The following is a 22,304-nucleotide window of genomic DNA, read 5'->3' as shown; positions in this document are numbered from 1 at the left end:
ATATTTATATATATATCAAATGTTCTTTTGCATAACAATTCAGCCCTCCCTTTGTTTTGCTCTTTTTCCTGATCCTCACCCTGGGCTCTGCCTTTTCATTCCCTCATGGCCCACTAAACTGTTTATATGAACAAAGATAATCCATTTCCTAATAGGAATTTTGCTGCCAGCTACAGAGAACTCACAGACCCCACTAACCTAGCATTTGTATAGTCTCCCACAGTTCCTGAGTCCTCACACACCTTGGTTCTTTTCATCTTCACCAGAACCCTTTGATGTAATTGTTCATTTCCCTCATTTTACAAATGAAGACCTGAGCTTCAGAGAGATCAAGTTCATTCTTTGATGTCCAATAGCGAGTAAAGGCTATAGGGACAAAGCAGGGACAAACCCCTGATTCCTTGATTCTAAATCCAGAACTTTCCCTTCCACAGCAGTGCTTCTAAACCCTGGATGCACATTAGAATCATTTGGGGGGCTTTAAAAATACTGATACTGGAGCTCCACCCTAGTACAGTGAAAACGGAATTTCTGGGAGTGGTACTTAGGCAACTGCATATTTAGAAACTTCCCTAGTGATCCTAAGGTGCAGTCCTGCTCAGTTATGTGCTGGTCCCCACATACCAACCTGCCAACCGGGAGACTGAGAACAGTCACACACATGGAGCTAAAGGCTGTGCTCCTGGCTCTTCTGGATCGCCGAATACGTGCTGCCTCCGCAACCTCACCCAACCTTCTTCTAAACATTATTTTCAGATCAAATTTTGGATCATTTGATAATGTTTCAGATGAGCATTTACCCGTCCCAGAGGTCTGTCTACAATCCTACTTTTCCTTATCCTCTTTATCCTCTTTACAGGCACAAAGAAGCGTTCTCATGGCTCACCAGCCCCAAGCACTAGCTCCACAAGTCGCCTCACCTTGCCAGGTGGGTAAACAGCATCACGCCGTAAACTTAGCGATCACAGACAACAGAAAGGACTGGTTTCTCAGGAGTTGAGTTTAGCAGCTGATCACTGGGAATCTGGCCCCTTGTTTATCCAGTCTACCCCATGTCATCAGAGAGCTTTGTCTCTGTCATCCACATTTGTAAGGTTCCTCCAGGAATGGACGTAATATATCCATAGCTGGTCAACAATCCCTCCTACTCACTGATGGAAAGAATAGAATCTTGATCTTCCTTAGTGTTCGTCTGGACATGCTATGGAAACGTTTTCTTGAGAGACAGATGGTGCAGGGGAAGGAATATGAGCCTTCCGTGTGGGAGAGAGACTTGGGTTCAAATCCCAGCTTTGCCGTGTTCGAATTGTACAAGCTCACTCCCTTATTCAGCTTCTTGGAGCTTCTGTTTGCTCATCTGTCTGCAGATAAGAATTAGAAATAATGCTTGTAAATTTAGCATAGTACTGACTCATAGTGAGTGCTCATAGTTAATCTCTACTATTGAGAAATATGGAAGTCATGAACGATCTATATTGGATCCCATCTAACATTTACTAGAAAATTTCAAGCATTCATGGTGTCCTGTGTGATTACTATTTAATATGAGAGACACCTATTAGTCATTCTGTCTCTATGCATAAGTTTACGTTCTCTACCACAATTTAATTTTTACCAGTAGAACTTGGAAAAACATCTTTGTTTGGGGGGGAAGGAGAGGTTATAAAAGGTAAAATGGACATTGTAGAAAAATCGAAAAATAATAAAAATTATAAGAAGGAAAAATGTTGCCAATAATGCTGCCACTCAGAGCTGAGCAAGATTACCTCTCCTTCCAGTCTGTATAAAATATTTTTTTTTCCTAGATTGGAATTATACTCTACATGGAGTTTTGTTTCCTCCCTTTAAAAGTTTACCATTACATTATGAGATTTCCCCCGTGTTATTAAATATTAAAAAATATTTCAGGGGCCGGCCCCGTGGCGTAGCGGTTAAGTGCGTGCGCTCTGCTCCTGTCAGCCCGGGTTAGGATTCCGGGCACGCACAACCACACTGCTTGTCAGGCCATGCTGTGGCGGCATCTCATATAAAGTAGAGGAAGATGGACATGGATATTAGCTCAGGGCCAGTCTTCCTCAGCAAAAAAAGGAGGATTGGCACAGATGTTAGCTCAGGGCTGATCTTCCTCACAAATAAATAAATAAATAAATAAATAAATAAATAAATAAATATTTTGGTGATTGACTAACATTTCATATGATTATACCACAATTTATTTATATATTCATTGATAATTGGCATTTATGTAGCTTGCATTTTTGTTATTGTAAATAACTTTACATTCTTGCACATAAATCTTCTTCTGAGTGTTTAAGTATGGATTTAGGACAGATTTCTGTAGGTAGGATTACTGGCTTAAAGAATATGTACATATTTAGATTCTCGACACATTATTATCAAAGTGATTTCCAGAAAGATTATTTTATATTTTTAGTGGTGAGTTTTCCATTTCACATGCTCTTGCTGATGCTAACATTAATACTTTACCAATTTGATAAGAAAAAATTATGTCCATGTTTGGTTTGCATTTATTTTATCCTTTTTTGAAAAAATCTGTTTTCTAATGTTAATTTATTTTTTATGTTTCTTCTTTTGAGACTTGCCATGTTTCATCCATTCTGAGAGAGACAATGTCTTGTATTTTCGCCCCTCTGAGACAGGAATGTTTCACAATCAATGGTGTGTTATAATTTAATTAGTAGCAGTTTTTTCTTGTTTGTACATGAAATAATAGTTCACTTTACAATCAGTGGCCTCTTAGATTAGATGAACTATAATCTATGTCTGTCTGCTTTTTCAACCTCAACTTCTGTAGCTTCCCCACCACAATCCAACAACTGGACTCAGTGTCTGCTGAGTAGCCCTTGAACTTTCTTGCCTCTGTCACGCTGCCTGGCATACACCTTCCCCTTTTCTCCCCCTGGCTAATTTCTCTTTGCGGTCCCTCCAAATCATCTAGGTAGAATTAATATTGACTAATAACGATTTGCTTATAAGTCCGTTTACGTTGATAGGTGGCTTTTTCAAAGATGGAGGCTGTCTTATCCTTTCTACCCCAGTGCCTGCCAAGGTGACAAGCACATATTGGGTGCTCATTAATGTTTGTAAGGCTGGGTACATGGATGTGTGAGTGAGCACTGTCTAATTTAGTTTATGACTATATAGAAAGCAACCATCCTCAGAAAAAGGCTCATTTTCAAGTTTGGATTTGTATCAGCTATACTAATCTGTTTTTTAGTATTGAGTAGACCTTGCTCTGTAGTCTCTGCAAGCCGCCTTCGTCTTGTCCCTGCTTGTGGTTATTGTGCTATTAGGACCATAAACATTAGGAGGAAAACAGCTCTAAACCAAGCAACTCCTGTGTATAGTGATGGTGTTTGCGCTTCTTTGTAAGATCATAACATTCCTGGGTCAGGTGGGACCTCTGAAGTCGTCCTGGACATCTACAAGAATATGCAGAGCTGAGCTAGTTCCCACCTGCTGTGCTGGGGCCTATTGCTGGCCTGCTGAGTTTCCAAGGCCTCTGAGTCAAAGTCTCAGCCACCTTGTTATTGGCCTTAATTTGGCAGTCTACAGTGTCCCAAATTGGGTGTCTTGGGCTCTGAGTTCTGACCACTCCAAAGCCTGTAGAGGTGAAGTGGGTAGTTCTCCAGACACTTGACATAATTAACCATGCTTTGTCTAGCGGACACCCTCCACCTCACTCATTACAATGGCCAGCTCACTACTTGTCCTTCCTACCTCAGGAATACCACGTTGCCTCCCTCTCATGCAAATACCTCTACCGCAAGCTCTTGGTGCTGTCAAACAATTTAAAATATTATGTTTTAGGATACTCAAAGAGCCAAATGGAGGAATAATAATCCATAAAAAACAATAAAGGAAAATTGTGCAGAAACAAAACAAAAACAGAGATATGCAAAAGAAGCAATTTAAAACCTGAAATTTAAAAAAGCAAACAAATATATAGTCATTGGAATTTTAAAAAAAGAAAGAAAAGTACAGTTGATGGGATAAATTCAAGATAGAACACAACTGAAAAGAGAATTAATCTTGGAAGATAGTCCTTAGGACGTTGTATCAACCACAGTGTAGAGAGAGAACCGTATAAAAAATGAAAGAGCATGAACCGTAAAACTCTTAGAAGAAAACATAGGGGTAAATCTTCATGACCTTGGATTAGGTAATGGTTTCTTAGATTTGATACTTAAAGCCCAAGCAACCAAAGAAAAATAGATAATTCAACTTCATCAAAATTAAAAAATTTTGTGCTTCAAAGGACATTGTGAATAACATGGAAAGAAAATCCACAGAATGGAAGAAAATATTTGCAAATCATATATCTGATAAGGATCTAGTATCCAGAATATGTAAAGAATTCTTAAAATTCAACAATAAAAAGACAAATAACCCAATTAAAAAGTGTGCAAAGTATTTGAATAAACATTTATCCAAAGAAGATACACAAATAGAAGGTGAAAAGATGCTCAACGTCATTAGGCAAATGCAAATCAAAACCACAGTGAGATACCACTTCACATGCACTGGAATGACAAGAATAAAAAAGATGGATAATAACAAGTGTTTTTATCCAAAAAGATGGAGAATAACAAGTGTTGATGAAGATGCAGAGCAATTAGTGCCATCATACATCGCTGGTGGGAATGCAAAATGGTGCAGCTGCTTTGGAAGAGCTTGGCAATTTCTCAGAAAGTTAAACAGAGTGACCATATGACTCAGTAATTCCACTCCTAGGTATATTCCCAAGAGAATTTAAAACATATGTTCATACAAAAATTTGTTACAAATATTCATAGCAGCATTATTCATAATAACCAAAAAGTGAAGACAACCTAAATGTCCATTAAGTGATGAATATATAAATAAAATGTGGTATATCCATACAATAGATTATTATTCGGCCATGCTAAAGGAAGAAAGTACTGAGACATTCTACAGCATGGATGAACCTTGAAAATATTTTACTAAATGAAAGAAGCCAGGCACAAAGGGTCACATATTGTATGGTTCTATTTATGGGAAACATGCAGAATAGGCAAATCCATAGAGACAGAAAGTAGATTAGTGGCTGCTAGAGGCTGATGAGAGAGGGAATTGGGAGTGAATTCTCATGGGTATGGGATTTCTTTTAGTGGTGATGAAAATGTTTTGGAATTAAATATTGGTGAAGGCTGCACAACCTTGTGAATGTACTAAAAACTACTGACCTGTACACTTCAAATGCTAAATTGTATCTCAAAAAAGAAAATGAAAGAGGCTGGCCTGGTGGCGTAGTGGTTGAGTTTGCGCGCTCCGCTTTGGTGGCCCAGGGTTCACAGGTTCAGATCCTGGGTGCGGACCTACACACCACTCATCAAGCCGTGCTGTGGCGGTGTCCCACATACAAAATAGAGGAAGACGGACACAGATGTTAGCTCAAGGACAGTCTTCCTCACGCCTCCCCCCCCCAAAAAAATAAAAAGTGTGGAAGATAGACAAGTGGCTCTAAAGACTCAAAATCTTAGATGGAAAATGCACCTCAATTGTCCCACCTGATTAAAACAAAATGCATACCTAAAGATGTTGTGTAAGATGGCTCAAAATTACATTAAGAGTGAGAAAAGTGTAAAATGTGTTGAAGCTGGTTATGTTCAGGGGAGCTGCGAGCAGGTTATCTATAATAAAACGACAACCAACTGAAAGCAAAATTTGCATTGCTTTCTGGCAACAGTAGACGCCAGAAAATAATGAAGATGTATCTTCCATATGCTGAGAGAAAATAAAGCAGTGTATAATAGCTAAATTATTAGTTATGACTGAAGGCAAGGTAAAAACGTTTTCAGGTACATGATGACATAATTTACCACTCACAGACTTCATTAAAACAAGTATTAAGGGATATACTCCAACAAGAAGAAAAGTGAACCCAAAAGCAAAGTGTGAGATACAGCAATTAATGGTGAGCATACAAGTAAATAAAACATGTTGGTAAAGTTGAGTAACTAATGACCATAAAAATAGTGTCCAACTTCTGTGTTAAAAAAGGAACAGAAGCTATAGATGGAAAGAGGGATATTCAATAGTGAGTTAAGGCGTGCAAAGATGTATTTGTCTTTGGGCAGAACTTTGTAATTTTGTACCTTTTAACACAAAGAATCATCAGTAAAATATTGAAATATAACCTATAGCATTTAAATCAGCAAGTGAACAACAAAAAAGAAAGGGAAAATAGAAAATGTATCTGCTTAAAAGAAGACAGAAAGGAAGAAAAAGAAGCAGGGAATAAAGAATGATTACAAAATTAGACAGTAGGATCAAGTCCGAAAATATCAGTAATAACAATAATTGCAAATGGCTTAAACTCTGGTATTAAAATAGAGAGACTATCGGATTAGATAAGAAAAACAAAATCCAGCTCCATTCTGCTTTTAAGAAGACAACTTTAAAAAAATCCACAGATGTACATCATTGTACTTCTATTTCTGCATGGACTACATCATGTTCACCACCAAAATACTAATTACAACCCATCACCACACACATGTACCGAATAATCCCTTTCACCCTCCCCCCTCCCCCCTTCCCCTCTGGTAACCACCAATCCAATCTCTGTCCCTATGTGTTTGTTTATTGTTGTTATTATCTACTACTTAATGAAGGAAATCATACGGTATTTGGCCTTCTCCCTCTGACTTATTTCACTTTGCATTATACCCTCAATGTCCATCCATGTTGTCACAAATGGCTGGATTTCGTCATTTCTTATGGCTGAGTAGTAAGTGAACGATTCAGTGGCATTTAGTTACATTCAAAAAAAAAAAAAAAAAATCCACAGAAAGTTTGCTAATGTATGGCAAAAGAAATTCTATGCAAAATACAAAGCTAGTTCTTTGAAAAACATCATTCATTTTAACATCTGCTTAGCAGTCTATTATACAGATGTGCTACAGGATATTTTATTATTCTCCTATTGATGGTTGTTTTCCATTTTTTGCTATTATAAACAATGCTTAACATAACATTGAACAAGAAAAGCAAGTTGCAACAAAATATATACCACCTAACACAATTTATATTATCTTTTAAAACAAGCAAAAATACCAAATATTTTATGGATACATACAAATGCAATAATTGAATGAATATCTGCACAGGAATAATAAACACCAAATTCTGGATGATGGTTTTTTGCAGGGGAGAGAGAAGTATCATGGAAGGGTATACTAGGTACTTCACCTCTACTTGTGATATTTAATCTCTTTAAATAAATTTTTTAAACAAATATGCAAAATGTTAAGATTTGATTAAACTGTATTGAGAATACATGGGTATTTGTTATATTATTATTTATACTTCTCTGCATGTTTGAAGCATTATATATTGAAGAATTTTTTTAAGTGAGAAATCTATGGCTGTCCTCCAAGACTGCTCTGTTTAGTTTCATCCATGTAGACATGATTTTATATATATTTCAAGGAAATTTAATATTTTCCTTTTCTAATCTATTGGGAGAGATGAGTGTTCGGATATTAGAATTCAGATATGAAGAAAGTTCTGCAAATAACATGCTTCAATCTGGAAGCCACCAGAGATCACTTCATTAAAGAACTGCTTGTGTGGTTTCCAGAATTATCAGAGGGGTCCTCATGAAGCTCCAGGACCAGAAAACAGTTCTGGGGACATCACCTTGATTCCTTGCACATCAATAGCAAAGTGACTCTTATATGGTAAAGTAATAGCACCTGCAGCCAATTTTTTTCTAGAGCCAACTTCAACTATGCCCCAGGAGGTTTGTGAACCCAATCAAGCTCCATGGGGGGGCCATAAGTGATGGAGAGCTGAGGAAATGTTGGCTCTCAGTGGAAGAGTGGCCCAGACCTTCACCACCACTTACAGTCATGATGATGGAGACTAGTCAGTGACTTCTGAGCAGATTCCCCAGGGCGCCTCAGTCACATCACTTTCCTGAAGTGGTCCTTAGATGGAAAGGTACAGTACCGTAGCCATTCGCCGATGCAGGTAGCTGATTGCTCCTCTGTGTGTGTAGCTGCTAGCGTGCACTGTAGTGTTGGCAGTAGATGCGACTCTGCTTCTAATCTCCATTGCCTGATGTAGAAAGAGTTTGTGTGTTGAGATACCAGCTGGCTTCCAATGACATTGTTATGTGTCCTTTTCTAGGGGACTACGGATAAAACATCTTCTCCAGAGGATTTCTCAGAAGAGAACTGACCAGCTCTGAGGTCTGAAGACATTTTAGGAAGCTTATGTTTCTTTTACCAAAACAAAACATTATGTCTATTGTAAGTTATTGAGTGATTAACTTCAAAAATAATAACTTCTGATCTCCCTAATACAGGTTTTTACAATAAATACTTTGACATGTATTACACATTTATTAAATATCAGGGACAATGCTAGGTGGTTTACATGTATTATCTCATGTAATCCTCACAACAACCTCTAAGGAAGGTACTATTATTTCCATTTCATAAATTAGGAAAATGAGGTACAATCAGATGAATAGCTGCCCAAAGTTAGCAGGCTGCAAGCTTGTGCTCTTTGCTGAGTTTCATTGCCGGTGGCTAAAGACTGATCTCAAATAGTTCCCACTGTAACTGCCTTTTTTTTCACACTTGTACTCTGCCTGGGGATTAAATCAATTACCTATGTACCAATTTCAAGCACAATGGGGTGTGGAGGGATCCTGCACTGTCTTTTAAGTGAAGACTCCAATGAGAGCTCTTTTTGCAATTGTCTTTTATCTTGAGTTCAGTTTGAGGGTTGGCAGGAGTCATTCTTTCTATGGACTAGATCAAAGCTCATTTGTTGTGCATTGACCTAGCACTTCAGAGCTCTAGAACCCCGAAGAAATTTATCTCTACAGGCTTCTTCTGGCATAGGTCATTGTTGGTGTGAACAAAACACAAAGGTAACTGATTCAGCCTTACACTTGCCGTCTTCACATGCAGCATGGGAAAATGCACATACTGATGAAAAAAATCAAGCAAAAGACTTAGCTTGCATAATCTCCCAAATATTTTTCTTCTTTGAAACAGCATGCCTCATGTACTTTGTGCTTTCTGGGGCAAACAAAATGAAAACAAAAAACTAAATTGAAGTCGGTCATCTCCTTGAGAGAGGACTTTTTAATTCTTTTTTTATTAATTAAAATAATAATTTTATTAAATTAAAACATTCATCGTTAAATCATAAGGTTGCAGGGCATTTAATAGCTAGCAGTTGTTGGGTGAGAAAAGAGCTTATTTTCCAGCCTTGCTTCATTGCTCCTCTTCTTTCATCTAATTGTCAGAGGGAGAGGGGCTTGTTAAAACTATGCCTCAGTGCCTCTCCATACTATGGTAAGACCTGTAGAAATGAGCTGAGATTGTAGCATTTGTGTAAAACAAAAGAGCTCAAGCCTCAAACTTGAAACTTCAAAGGAAAGGAATTGCTGACATTCTTCTTGGAGCAAACGTGGGCAGCAAATCTGGGCATCAAGACATTGCTGAAGCAAGGGAGAAATATTAGGTTCTGTAGATTCTGATCAACTTTGCCAGCTGGTATGTATTCTAAGTGATCCATTTACTCTTTAGTAAGTGGGAGATCTGTGAAGGTTAATGAGTGTGATGCAGAGTAGTTTACTCATTCATTAAATATTTCTCAGCACCAACTGTTACCAGTACTATGATTAAGTTCTGGGGATGCAAGTGTGCATAACACCCTGTCCCCATCCTCATGAAGTTTATAGCATGATTAATTATCTATGGGGTAAAGCATAAAGAAGAAGTATCGGAAAGACCAAGGTATCAGTGGTTCAAGAATGGCTTCCAATAAGGTAACTCAAAGAATTATTATGGTTCAGCATAATAAATGCAAAAAGTCTTAAGAATCAAAAGTGCCCTTTTCATTTTTGTAATTACATCAAGATTAGAATTCAGGGACTGAAACTCCTTCTCTCCTGGTTGCTTGTCTAAGCCACATGCCATCCATCCAGGATTTCCAGCACTCCTTTGCACTCATGGTTAGGCATCGCCCAAAGTGATTGAATGAACCTCCATATTTGTACATTGTATAAATAGTTTAGAATGTGGGCTAGATGTTTTTGCTTCACTTAGGATGGCACTTGGTTTCAGCAAAGTGGTTTCCTCAGGTGGCTCAATGGAAAAACATTGATACATATATATTTTTTCACAATGCACATTTTGGATAATTAGTCTTTGAATCAGAGTGCCAAATATTCACAAATAAATTTGTTAAATTAATCTCTTCATTGTGTGCTGAGGTCATTCATGTAGTAAAATCCAGGTGTGTGGGGAATTATGTGACTTTTCTATATTATAATAGGAAATCCACCAGGAAGGGCACCATTCAAAGGCCCCCAGTGGTGACCTTTCATCTCTTGTATTATGTAATAATGGTAGCCACATACCAAGTACCTGCGATGTACTGGCACTGTGCAAGGTTGCAAGGTACTGTACATACGTTATCTCATTTATATCCCCTTTAAAATCCTCACTACAGCCATGCAAGGCAGTGACTGTTTTTCCCACTTGACAGAAAAAAACCAAACCAAAAACCTGAGTCCCAGAACAGATTATCTCCTTAGGGTCTCACAGCTAGTAAAAGCTTAACCTTGTTATGTGTTGCCCCAAACCCATGCTTTGCTCATAATACCATACCACCTCTCCCAAAAGTAAATTTTCATGGGTTGATTCTTGTCACAGATCTTAGCACATGGCCAAGGTTGGTCACTCCTGTATGCAATGACCAGACCCTGTCAGCTGCCCCAAGCATCCCTTGAAACCTAAGTATGAGCTGATTTATTCTCAAAACAAACTCGGCACCTAAGCCAGTGGTTCTCAACCTGGTTGCGTATTAGAATCACTGGGCGTTACAAACATACAGATGCTTGGACTCCACCTTAAAATAATGGCTTACTTCAGAGACTCTTGGAGGTGGGCTTGGGCATCAGTAAATTTTAAATCTCTCCAGGTGATCTGATGTGCATCCAGGGTTGAGGACCTCAGGTGAAAGCAAACAGTTTCAGGTTGGATGAAGGGCAACAAAACTATGTGGTCTGTCTTTTCCCTGTGGACATACATTCCTCTGGGGACCTGGAAATGCTGGTCAGGTCATCTTTTCATACTAGTGGTTTGGCTCAGGCAGTGTCAACTCGACTCCTTCTGGATAGCTTCTCAGACAGCAAGCTTCCTGTCCCCTGCACTCTTTGCTCTGTAAGCTTAAAATATGAAACCAGTAGATTATTTAGCATTCTCATTTTCTTGAGGTGAAATCCTTGGAGAGCCAGAGTTTTGAAAAATGTAGATGATGGGTTTAATTATTCTAGTTTTAATATAAAATACACCTTGAAGAGGATAAGAATAGATCATCACCTTAGACAACACTACATCTAATGTGTATGGTTTAAGAGTAATTTTCCAGCTGGGTAAATGTTGCTAAATTGTATTTCTACAAAAGGAAGGGTCACCTATCAGTGTGGCCTCAAGATAATGCTTTTGTGTCTTGAGAAGACAAATGAAGTCCCTAGCTGGAAAAGTATAATGCTACTGAATTTTCCTGACAATTGCAAATCTTCCAGATAATTCCTGAAATGTAGGATCCTCATCTGAGGAAAGGGATGGAAACTGATACTGAGTGAGCACCTACAATGTGTTAGCGCCTTGCTGGCTGTTTCACACAAATGATTTCTTCTCGTCCTCACCACAGCCCTCTGCAATGAATGTTATTATCTCTGCTTTTAAAACGGGAAACCAAAATCATGTGCCTGAGTCGTACGGGGGCAGAGACAGAACCAAATCTGGTCCCCTTCCAAGGATGGTGGAAAGGGGGGACTACAAATGAGATAATGGATGTGAAAACACTGAACAATACAAAAGAGGAAAGCCATGCTACTGGGCTCCTTAAACAGCAAAGCCCTGGGTTTATAAAAGATTGTTATATTTCATTTTCATTTTTTAAAACGTCTCATGGGAAGCCTAGATAATGAAGGGCCAAGGCTCCCTTTCTGATGAAACGAATTAATATTTTCCACTTGCCCCTTAAGGAAAAGACCAGCTTTGAAAGGCAATTCAGCCAAACTGCTAGAGCGTTAAAGGATGTGTTTCCACCTTTGGTGTTGGGATGAACTCATCTTGATTCAGTCCTCCAAGGAGCTGATGTTGACATTGAGAGGAGTCTTTTGGCTGATTTTGTGTGTTCTCATGAGCTCACCTTCAAAATGCAATTGATTCATACCAACTTAGCTAATGTGTCTGACTTGATCAGGATCAGGCATCAGCCAGGTTATTCTAGATACTCTAAAAAGATGCCCCAGGTAGAAGCAAGAAAGACTCCAGAGAGATGACAAATCAGAGACCTAAGCTGACATCAGGCAGATTATCTCAAAAGGGCAGAAGAAGCTGAGCAACACCCTGTCTACCAGCCCGAAATCAGTACTGCAAGAAATGGCAGTGCCTGTCCTAGAAGTTTCTCTGGCACTCTGTCTGTTCAGGGTTTTAGTCTCACCTTATCTACCATACTTCCCCTCAGACGTGATCATTATCACAACAATAATAATAAAAGTTACCATTAACCAAAGGCATTCTTTATGCCAGACCCTGTGGTAAATCCTTTACGTGCCCAATCTCGCTGAGTCCTCCCAACAGCCCTGTTAGGTATGTAATATTGTTACACTGGGTTGTGGAATGGAAAGTGAAGCTCAGAGAGGTGCAGGGTCTTGCCCAAGATGAAATAGCTGGGAGAGGTGAAGGAGGCTTTGAAACCAGATCTCTCTGGCTGCAAAGCTCCCACTCATACCTCTTAGTCACATAACAGGAACTTCCGCTGTGGTCTTATTCTTTCTTTTTCCAAGTGTTAGATTTTTGTAGAAAAAAGTGGTGACTGAGTGTTGGCTCTTCTTCTTGTGGATTTTCTCACAGTCCTCAAGTGACAGCATCCAAATTGCTTTCTCCAACAAGAGAATGCCTTTTCATTTCTCCTAGCTTTTGTCTTCATGGTAGACTTAATGGGAAGAACAAATATAGTGGACAGGAGGGGGGAAAAAGCATAATTCTGAAGACCGCAAGTAACTTGAATAGATGCATAAAGGACTCCTCCCCAGCTATGCAGTTCGTTGTGATCAAAATATAGCAACAGCATTGGCTAGCTCTTTATAGTTGACAGAACACTTTCAGTGTGTGCAAAATAGTACTATGGTTTCTTTTGTGAAGATAAGGAAGGAGAGGATTGGAGAGACTAAAACAGTAGTTCTCAAACTCTGGGAGAGTGGAATTATCCGAAGAACTTTAAAAATCCTGAGGCTTCAGTTAACCCCCATAGATTCTGCTTTAATTAGTCTGGGGTACGACCTGAGCGCTGGGATTTTTTTGTGTATGTGTGAGGAAGATTAGCCCTGAGCTAACATCTGTTGCCAATCCTCCTCTTTTTTGTTGAGGAAGATTGGCCCTGGGCTAACATCTGTGCCCATCTTCCTCTACTTTACATGGGACATCACCACAGCATGGCTTGACAAGCAGTGCGTTGGTGCACGCCCGGGATCCAAACCTGCGAACCCCGGGCCGCCGCAGCTGAGCGTGTGCACTTAACCACTTACACCACAGGGCTGGACCCTGAGCGCTGGGATTTTTAAAAGCTCCCTGAGTGGTTCTCATATGCAGCCAGGGGTGAGAACCAAGGAGTTAAAAAATTTACCCAAGCTCCAGGAGCTCTTTGGGCTTGACTGCTTGTCTCCTGTGAACTAGACTTTCAGAATATCTGTCAACATTCCAGTCTAGCGTAGGTGAGGGAAGAGAGTGAAGCAGTTATATAAGAGACCTGCTAGCCAACACCTTTATGTAAGTCCTTCTCAAGCCATTGCCACAAATTGTATTGGGGGGGGGGTGGTTTGCTTTTGCTTTGGGGGATGTGTGATTATGGCTATTAACAAGGGTATTCAAGAATTCTATATATTACACAGATATATACTCAAATATTGACAGTATAAGTGAGGTAGAACGTGGTGTTTACTTGATTCTTGTAACTTATAATAGAAGTTATTAAAACCCACTGTGAACTTTGGTCCAAGGTTGTTTCAGATATAGGAGGAAGGCTCTGAAGTCAGCCTGCTTAAATATGAATCCAGAATCCAGACTTCCTGCACACTTGCTGTGTAAACTTGTGCAAGTTACTTAAGCTCATTAAGTCTCAGTTTCCTCACTCAAAAAAGTGTTGATAATAGTGCTTGCCTCATAAGTTTGTAGTGAAGAATAAAGGCTAATTCATATTACATTCTTAACATCGTGCCTAGTACACAATATATGCCAGATATTATAATTATTTTTTACCATGGTGGATCCTGAAAGAAAAATCACAGGCTCAGTTCTTATATCATTCCATCCTCAATGGAGCTGATGTTAATAATCCAATCGCTTGCAATTCAAAACTCCTGGATGATTTTTGTGCATTTTTATAAAGGCCTTCCATCAGGTTGCAGACAGATACCACAAATAGACACTGATTTTAGAAATAGAATGTACGCAGTGGGATTTTGTTTTTGTGTAAAACAACATTTAACAGGCAATAAATGATTATTTTTTATCTTGTTAGTTTAGTGTATGTTTTTTGTGTGTGTAAATGCAGACAGAAAATGTCTATAGATGGAAATGTTTTTTCCAAAGGTCATATCATGGAATTATCTTTGAAAGAGAAGAAAACACATGTCCAAAAATTCTTTCTTTAAAAAGGTGCCAATATTAGAATTTATTCAGAAGCTAAGAGTACCCAGTTGCTGCCTTTGGAGGTAGTGCTCTGCAACAGAGATTCAGAAATTCTCTGTATGAAGCTGCATCTGCTGCAGTGTGGTGGTTCTAAAAGATCACCCTGAAGTTGTAGGGGATTGAAAGAACAGAGTCAGATTCTAACGGAGATTATTGTTTAACTCACGGGAATTAGGCTGGACCTAGATTAGATGAGGACTAGTGACCATTCTCTCTGGCCTACTCTCACTTAGTGCAAAGTGACAGGGTGTCTGAATTAATGAGACACGTTATGGTGTGACATATGATAATGAATTAACTCAGTCTTTCTGCAAGTATTTTCTGCTGAATACTCTGTGAGATGCTCCTAATAAAGGGGGTTCCTTAGCCTAATAAAATTGAGAAAAATTGCATGCTATTGGCTGTTCTTGGAGAGTCATAATACATGTCACCATTATTTAGGTCTCTGAGAAGTCCCACCATGAAAATATTAGTTTAACTTCAACCTCATTAAGTTTAACTGAGGAGCCCCTCCCTCTCCCAACAACAATTACATTCACAGCTGTAGTGAGGGTACTTTGAGAAGCAGTAGACTAAATAAATAATCAAACAAGGAACTTTAAAAACCTTATTCGTATTTCAGTATCTGAATCCAATGAACAGCTATATTAATTTGATATCTGAATAAATATCTATTTTCTGAAGAAGAATAATTCTATGCAGTAGTCTCCCACACCAAAAAAAAAGAAAAAAAAAATGTAGCCACCAAGCAAAATGGTCTCAGAGACAGAGAGAATAAAAGATAGGTTGGTTGTGGCAGAGGAAAGTGAGAAAGTCATAGACATCTTTGGGAGGAATTATGGTGTTTATGAAAAAGATGAAGTTTTAAAACTTCTAAAAGAGCATTACTTTTACGAAAAACAAACATTGTGTGTAATTGTAAAATAAAGGATGATGATGTGTCAATTTTTGTCTGGAACTTTTCTTTTCCTAAGCACGTTTGAAAGTAATATAGATAATGACTTGCCCTAGTTCAGGTTCTGTGCAGAGATATGTGTCTTTGTCAAATCTTCATTAGCTAATTAGATTCTTTTCTCCAAGTAAATTACTCTAAGAGATGAGAGCAGACTTTGTGAATGTGTCCCCAAGAGGAAAAAGGTCCAGGTTTCTGATAATCAAGCCTATGGAGGGGAGGGGGTTCTGTTCCCAGTTTGGTTCTTCTCCACCAGAGGAGGACTGCATCACTACTGCTTGGGTTCAGCTGTGAGAAGTGCCTGGTCATTGAAAGGAGAAGGGTCAGACCCCCTTCCAGGAATATCTCAGGAATAGCTGGAAGACGAATAAGAGAGTCCTCAGGAGGCCACACCAGCACCCGCGAAGAAAGGTCCCCATTAAATTCAGGATGGTGCCCTCATCCCTGGCTCCGCTGTTTTGCCCTGTCATCAAATCGCGTTCCCCTGCAGAGGGGAAAGGCAATCAATGCATACAAAACAGCCCTGCATGAATTTTTCTTTTTTTCCCACATTATGAGTGAGAGTGACAGCAGGCATGTAAGTATTTCCACAATCTCTGTGGGGAGCCGATCTCTATCAGCGGGTTCAACTCTATTTGCAGCGACTCCAGTGGCAAGGAGAGTTTTTGTTCTGACAATCAGAATTCCGGCAAACAGTAAATGTTTCTTCGTGCTGAGAAGTGGGAAATTCAATAATACTTTGGCTGGGTTCATGCTGAGTCGTGAAAATAGAATGAATATGGAGAGGGATTGTGACTTGAGGAGCAGTAAATCAGTTAGCCCAGGCGTTTGCAACAATCAGCTTTTAATCTGAAGCCCTCTCCTGTATTACTCTATTCTCCAAGGTAACAGGACTGTTTTTATATTTGTTCCTAGAGTGTTTTGTGCTGCAATCCCTTGTTTACCTTAAGAAACAGAATTAAGCACTCCGAGATCTTAAAAAAAAACCCTCTGTTCTTCTGTATATATATTATTATGTCACTACAGGACCATTTGCTGAAAGTCTACTACGTGTTAGGCTAACTCAAAAGAGAAAGTTGGTGTGGGTATTATGGAGCTTGTAGTAATAACATTACTTATTTTGCTTGAACACTTTTTTCTTCTGTAAGCCAGTCACACGTTTTAGAGGGATTTACTAGAATGGAAGCCCCTAGAGGGCAGGGTTTTCTGTCTGTTTTGTCCATTGTTGTATCAGCAGGACGCAGTAGGTGCTCTAAGTCAATGAATGGGTATTAATCTATAGGCTATGAAATGTATATTCAGCTCTGAGCTCTCTGAGATGTCTAGTACTAAAGCCCAAAGTAAACTCAGTTTTACCAACTTTCTATTACATATGATTTTGTAGAATAGCTCTGATATGTGATTCTACAGAAAAAATTTTCAGTAGTATGTTTCTTTTTAAAAAGTTACACCATTAAAACCTGATCATCATAGAAAAATTGGAAGGGTAAATGACCAAAAAGAAATAAAATAGCCATGTTTGTACTACTCAGAGATAATCACCGCCGTGGTTTAAATGTATGTTCTTCCAAATTTTCCTATGTGCATATTTATATGTTTTTATAGTAAAGAGATTGCTTTTTTCATTTAACAGTATTACATGAACCTGTATTTTTATTAATAGAATCTATATCACTTTTCCATAGTATCATAGTAGTGCGTTTTGAGAGTGTACCAGAACTTAACCAATTCCCTATGATTGTATATTTAGGTTGTTTCTAATCTTTTGCTTGATCCTAAACATCTTGCGTTTTCCTGTTATTGGAAGAGCTTTGCAAAGCTGGTTTTTCACAAACATGACCTCTTGTTTAATAGATCTGTCCCCAGTCTTAGCCCTTCAAGGTGACCCCCCTGTGTATCACACTTTGCAGCTGGCCCTTTAAGTGAGAGTGGAGTAGCCTCAGTGAGAGCTAGTGTTTGAGGCAGTGGCTCAGCACCAGCTCTGCTCCTTCACACCTGTTACCTCATTATGATATCTCATCTATCTGTGATTATCATTTAATCTGGTCTTACCATTATTCACGTTTACATTGTCTCACTGACTGAACGCTTATGGGCAGGACCAAGAAGGGGAAGAGACGGGGTGGGTGGTGGGGGGCTAGAGCAGAGGGGAGTGAGGGAAGAAGAATCAATTAGTACTTTACCTTCTTCTGTTTATAGATGTGCAGGTTAGATGATGTACTTTTATTATTGTCTACAGTCCATACTTTATTCATATTTCTTTAGTTGTTACCTAGTATCTTTTTTCTGTTCCAGGATCCCATCCAGGATAGCCCATTACATTTAGTCATCCTGTCTCCTTAGGCTCCTCTTGACTGTGACAGTTTCTTAGACTCATTTTTGGTGATTTTGACAGTTTTCAGGAATATTGGTCAGGTATTTTTAGAATGTCCCTCAATTGGGACTTGTCTGATACTTTTTCACCATTAGAGTGGGGTTATGTATTTTGGGGAGGAAGACCACGGAGGTAAAGTACTATTTTTATCACATAACATCCATTTTCATCACGTAAAATCAAAGATGCATAACAACAACATGACTTACCACTATTGATGTTAACCTTGATCTCTTGGCTGAGAAAGTGTTTATTAGATTTCTGTGCTATAAAGTTATTCTTTTGTCCCCTTTCTAGACTGTACTCTCTGGAAAGATGTCACTGTGCTCAAACCCACACTAAAGCCTCCTCCTCCTTGAGGAAGGTGTATCTACATAAATTGTTTGGAATTCTTCTGCATAAGAGATTTGTCTATTCTCCTACAATTATTTATTTATTCAAATATTTATTTATATCAGTATGGACTCATGGAGATGTATTTTATACTTCGGATTATAATTCAATACTGCTGTATTTATTTTGTTGCTCAAATTGTTCCAACTTTGGCCATTTGGGAGCTCTTTCATTTGGGGACTCCTTTGTCCTGTTATTGTGGGTTTTTTTTTTTTTTTAATACTTTCTTACTTTCTGGCACTACAAAATGCTCCAGGTTCACCTTGCATATTTTGTTCTCTAGTCTTAGAATCAGCCATTTCTACAAGGAGCCCTGGTTCCTTTTATTGGAGAATGGTATTAGAAACCAAGATCTGGGCACTAGGAGTGCTCATTGCTAGTGGACCTTCTAGGCCAGTAGCTACTTCATTGCTTCTAGGTCCTTTCAGCTCATAGAGCAAGGAAATATATGTATGTATACCAACACTCATATATGTATATGTAACTATCTGTATCTATATTAAGTTAAACATGAATTCATACTGATGTCTTCAACTCTAATGCATTACCACATGGATCATTTCTAGCCTCCTCCTTTTGTTTATCTGTAAACTCCCACTCCAACAAGGAGAAACCTGGCTCTCACCATCCACTCTCCATTTACATAATTATTCACTTCTAGTAGACATATAGAGTAGTATTAGAATTGGTAACCTGTACCCCCATGGGAAACAACTTTATCAACTAGCATGCAGTACTTGTGTACAATTTCATTGGCCTTTGGTCTAACAGAACCCACTCATATCCAAAGTTACTTAGGTGAGCATCTTTTCCCCCCACCCTATTTAGTGAGGTTGTTTCCTACATTTGTAATGCAGTTAGATTGTTTTGTTACATTATGCATGTCATTCTGTGATTCCTCTGACCTCCTAAATTATTTTTAAAATTTGCATACATTAAGGTTCACTCCTTGTGCTGCAAAGTTCTATGGGTTTAACAAATGCATAGTGTCATGTATCCAGCATTACAGTACCATATGGAATAGCTTCGCTGCCCTAAAAATTCCTTATGCTTTGCCTGTTTAACCCTACCTCCTCCCTCCGAACCCCTGTCAGTCACTGACCTTTTTATCATCTTTATTGTTTTGCTCTTTCAAGAATGTCATATAAATGGATTCATACAGTGTGTAGCCTTTTCAGACTGGCTTTTTTCATTTAGCAATATGCATTTAAGATTCATCTATGTCTTTACATGGCTTGACTACTCATTTCTTTTTGTCATTGAATAATATTCCATTGTATGGATGTTCTGCAATTTGTCCATTGAACTGTTGAAGGACATCTTGGTTGCTTCCAGGTTTTGGCAATTATGAATAAACTTCTATAAAATTCATGAACAGATTCTTATATGGACATAGATTTTCAAATAAGTTGGGTAAATACCTAGGAGCACACTTACTGGATCATATGGTAAGACTATGTCTAGCTTCATGAGAAGCTGTCAAACTGTCTTCCAAAGAGGCTGTAACATTTTACATTCCCACCAGCAAGAATGAGAGCTCCTGCTGCTCTGCATTCTCTCCAGCAAATGGTATCATCAGATTTTTTTTTGGATTTTATCCATCCTAACAGGTATGTAGTGTATATCATTGTTGTTTAATTTGCAATTCTCTAATGACAAAAATTGTTGAGTATTTTTCCTATGCTTTTTTGCCATATGTGTATCTTCTGTAGTGAGGAGTCTGTTCAGATCTTTTGCTTGTATTTAAATTCAGCTGTTTGTTTCTTTTTGTTGAGTTTTAAGAATTCTTTTTATACTTTGGATACAAGACCTTTATATATATGTTTTTGAAATGTCTTCTGAATGATGGACTTTTTATTAGCACTTCAGGATTGTGTGCCAGTTTGCAACCCTAAAAGCTTACATACGATGCTAAATGCTGGTTGATGATATGGTTCTGCTCACCTGTGTTTGCTTTGCTGTTCCCAAAAGTGACCCTACTGCTCCCTCTCACCTCCTTAACCCCATCCATTCGTTATGAACCTTTAGATTCTGGGGTCATCACTGTCTATCTTGAGGAATTTGTATTTATTTATTTTAAGTGAATGACCAAGGTGATAATGCGCTTATTCATCTACCTGCAATAAGATCCCCAGGGAGAGGGAGAGTTCAATCCTGTCTGTCTCCTGATTTTAAAGAAAACGAACAGATCTAGGGTTAAGGAAGTTGCCCACAGTGTTTAGGTGTGCCATGTCATTGGTGAGGCTAACGGTTGTCTGTCTTCCTTTGCATGACCTCCAGTCATCAAGCCTCCACTACGTCATTTTAAACGCCCTGCTTATGCATCTAGCTCCTATGCACCTTCGGTCCCAAAGAAAACTGATGAGCATCCTGCAAGGTACAAGATGCTGGATCAGAGGATCAAAATGAAAAAGATTCAGAACATCTCACGAAGCTGGAACAGAAAATAGGTCGAGAGGAAGAGAGGGAGTGAAGGAGAGGCCCACCATCTGTCTCTCAGCACTCACCAGCCACAGCAGGATATGCCTCCAAGACCCTTGGAGGCCTTTGGGGCTGATGCTATCATGGTTGACTCCACCAGGGCAAAGTGAAGGCTGTCGGTGATTTTCCCCTTTGTTGTTCTGTTATAGACTCATCAGTTGCTAGATTTGAGGGTCAATGCAGACTTCAGCAGCAAACCAGTAAGAAGGTTGTCTCATGTGCCTTTTATTAGTATACATCTTTCAAAGTCTAAATTGGACTCAAATTAAAATGGTGTAATCTGTTCATAAAAAATGAAATTCTTCCCATTGATACTACTTTCATCCCTGGAAGTTGACTTGCCCCAATAAGAATATTGGTTTAATAATCATTGTATTTAAGAAATGCACTTCTAAAACATCTTTTTCAATTTTAAATACAATATTTAAAATTCAAGTAGACATGTACCTTTCAAAGTAAATGCATTCAAAACAGAAGTTGTGCTTCCAAGTGTAGCAATCTTAGAGGGAAAAGAAGACTGATGAATTGTATTCGTAGATATTTCTGCACTCAGGCTTCACAAAACAGATCCAGATTAAAAATAAAGACCTTTGATTTGTTTCTTATTGCATGCCTTATGCCCACTAGCTTCAATGTACCTTTAGGGATATGAGAGTTTGCAGGAGATGCATTTTGGCTCTGCTTTCCTCTAATCCTTTACTTTCACTCACAGTAGACAATACTAGAAATCAATGAGATGCCCATGCCTCAGAGATTCACGCCAGGAGATGTCCATTTGGTCTTGTGGTTGTGGGGCAGGAGGGTATAAAATACTGAACCTAATTTGAATTCCTTATTTGCAGATTTTTCTCTGTTAAGGTTGGAGATGCCTTTAGGTGAAATTTCAGATCATCTTCCCAAGAGACCACATATCTGAGTCCCTTTGGGAGCCCAGTTGCTCTCCCAGCAGTTGGTGGAATGGAAGTCTATAACTCACCTCTCTTCATGGTGGCATTTTTAGGCCTTCTGTATCTCTCCCTAGGGTTTTTAATTTGGGACTAAATTCACAGAAATGGTAAGGAAAGTTTCAAGGTCAGAGATAGCTTTTGATCCCTTCAAAAGTGGTCTGGTGCAGTGGAAAACTTGAGGTTTGTTGTCAGGCAGGTCTGATCTTCAATCTTGTCCTGTCTATAACTAGTTGCAGGTTCTCAGTCTAATGGCATAATCTTTATGAGCCTCAGTTTGCTTAACTAGAAAATAGGATTCATAATACCCACTCTGCCTTTCGTGATGAAGATTAAAGATAATGTAGGTTCTGATTGCTGTTGCTGAGCCTGGAGAATAATAGGTG

At 38.8% G+C, this 22,304-nt stretch overlaps 1 protein-coding gene across 5 annotated transcripts in view; it reads left to right on the top strand.

Moving 5' to 3' along the window:
• PDE1C (phosphodiesterase 1C) overlaps nt 1-21,080 on the top strand; it is a 506,252-nt gene extending 485,172 nt beyond the window's left edge. For 4 of the 5 annotated variants that reach the window (XM_014785896.2, XM_087429336.1, XM_087429318.1 and 1 more), the window contains 2 exons: nt 860-928; nt 8,179-10,237. In XM_014785896.2, coding sequence (XP_014641382.1) covers nt 860-928; nt 8,179-8,192 — 83 coding nt within the window. In that variant the 3' untranslated portion in view covers nt 8,193-10,237. Of the gene's footprint in view, nt 1-859; nt 929-8,178; nt 10,238-20,773 lie in introns of those variants that run through there. The other variant, XM_004418849.3, reaches the window with a different exon arrangement.
• Nucleotides 21,081-22,304: the final 1,224 nt, after the last annotated feature.

Source organism: Ceratotherium simum, chromosome 1 (genome assembly GCF_057802395.1).
Source record: "Ceratotherium simum simum isolate JZ-2026a chromosome 1, ASM5780239v1, whole genome shotgun sequence".
NCBI classification, from domain to species: domain Eukaryota; kingdom Metazoa; phylum Chordata; class Mammalia; order Perissodactyla; family Rhinocerotidae; genus Ceratotherium; species Ceratotherium simum.
Note: the sequence above shows the minus strand (reverse complement) of the source record. Positions and strands in the feature narration are given on the sequence as shown.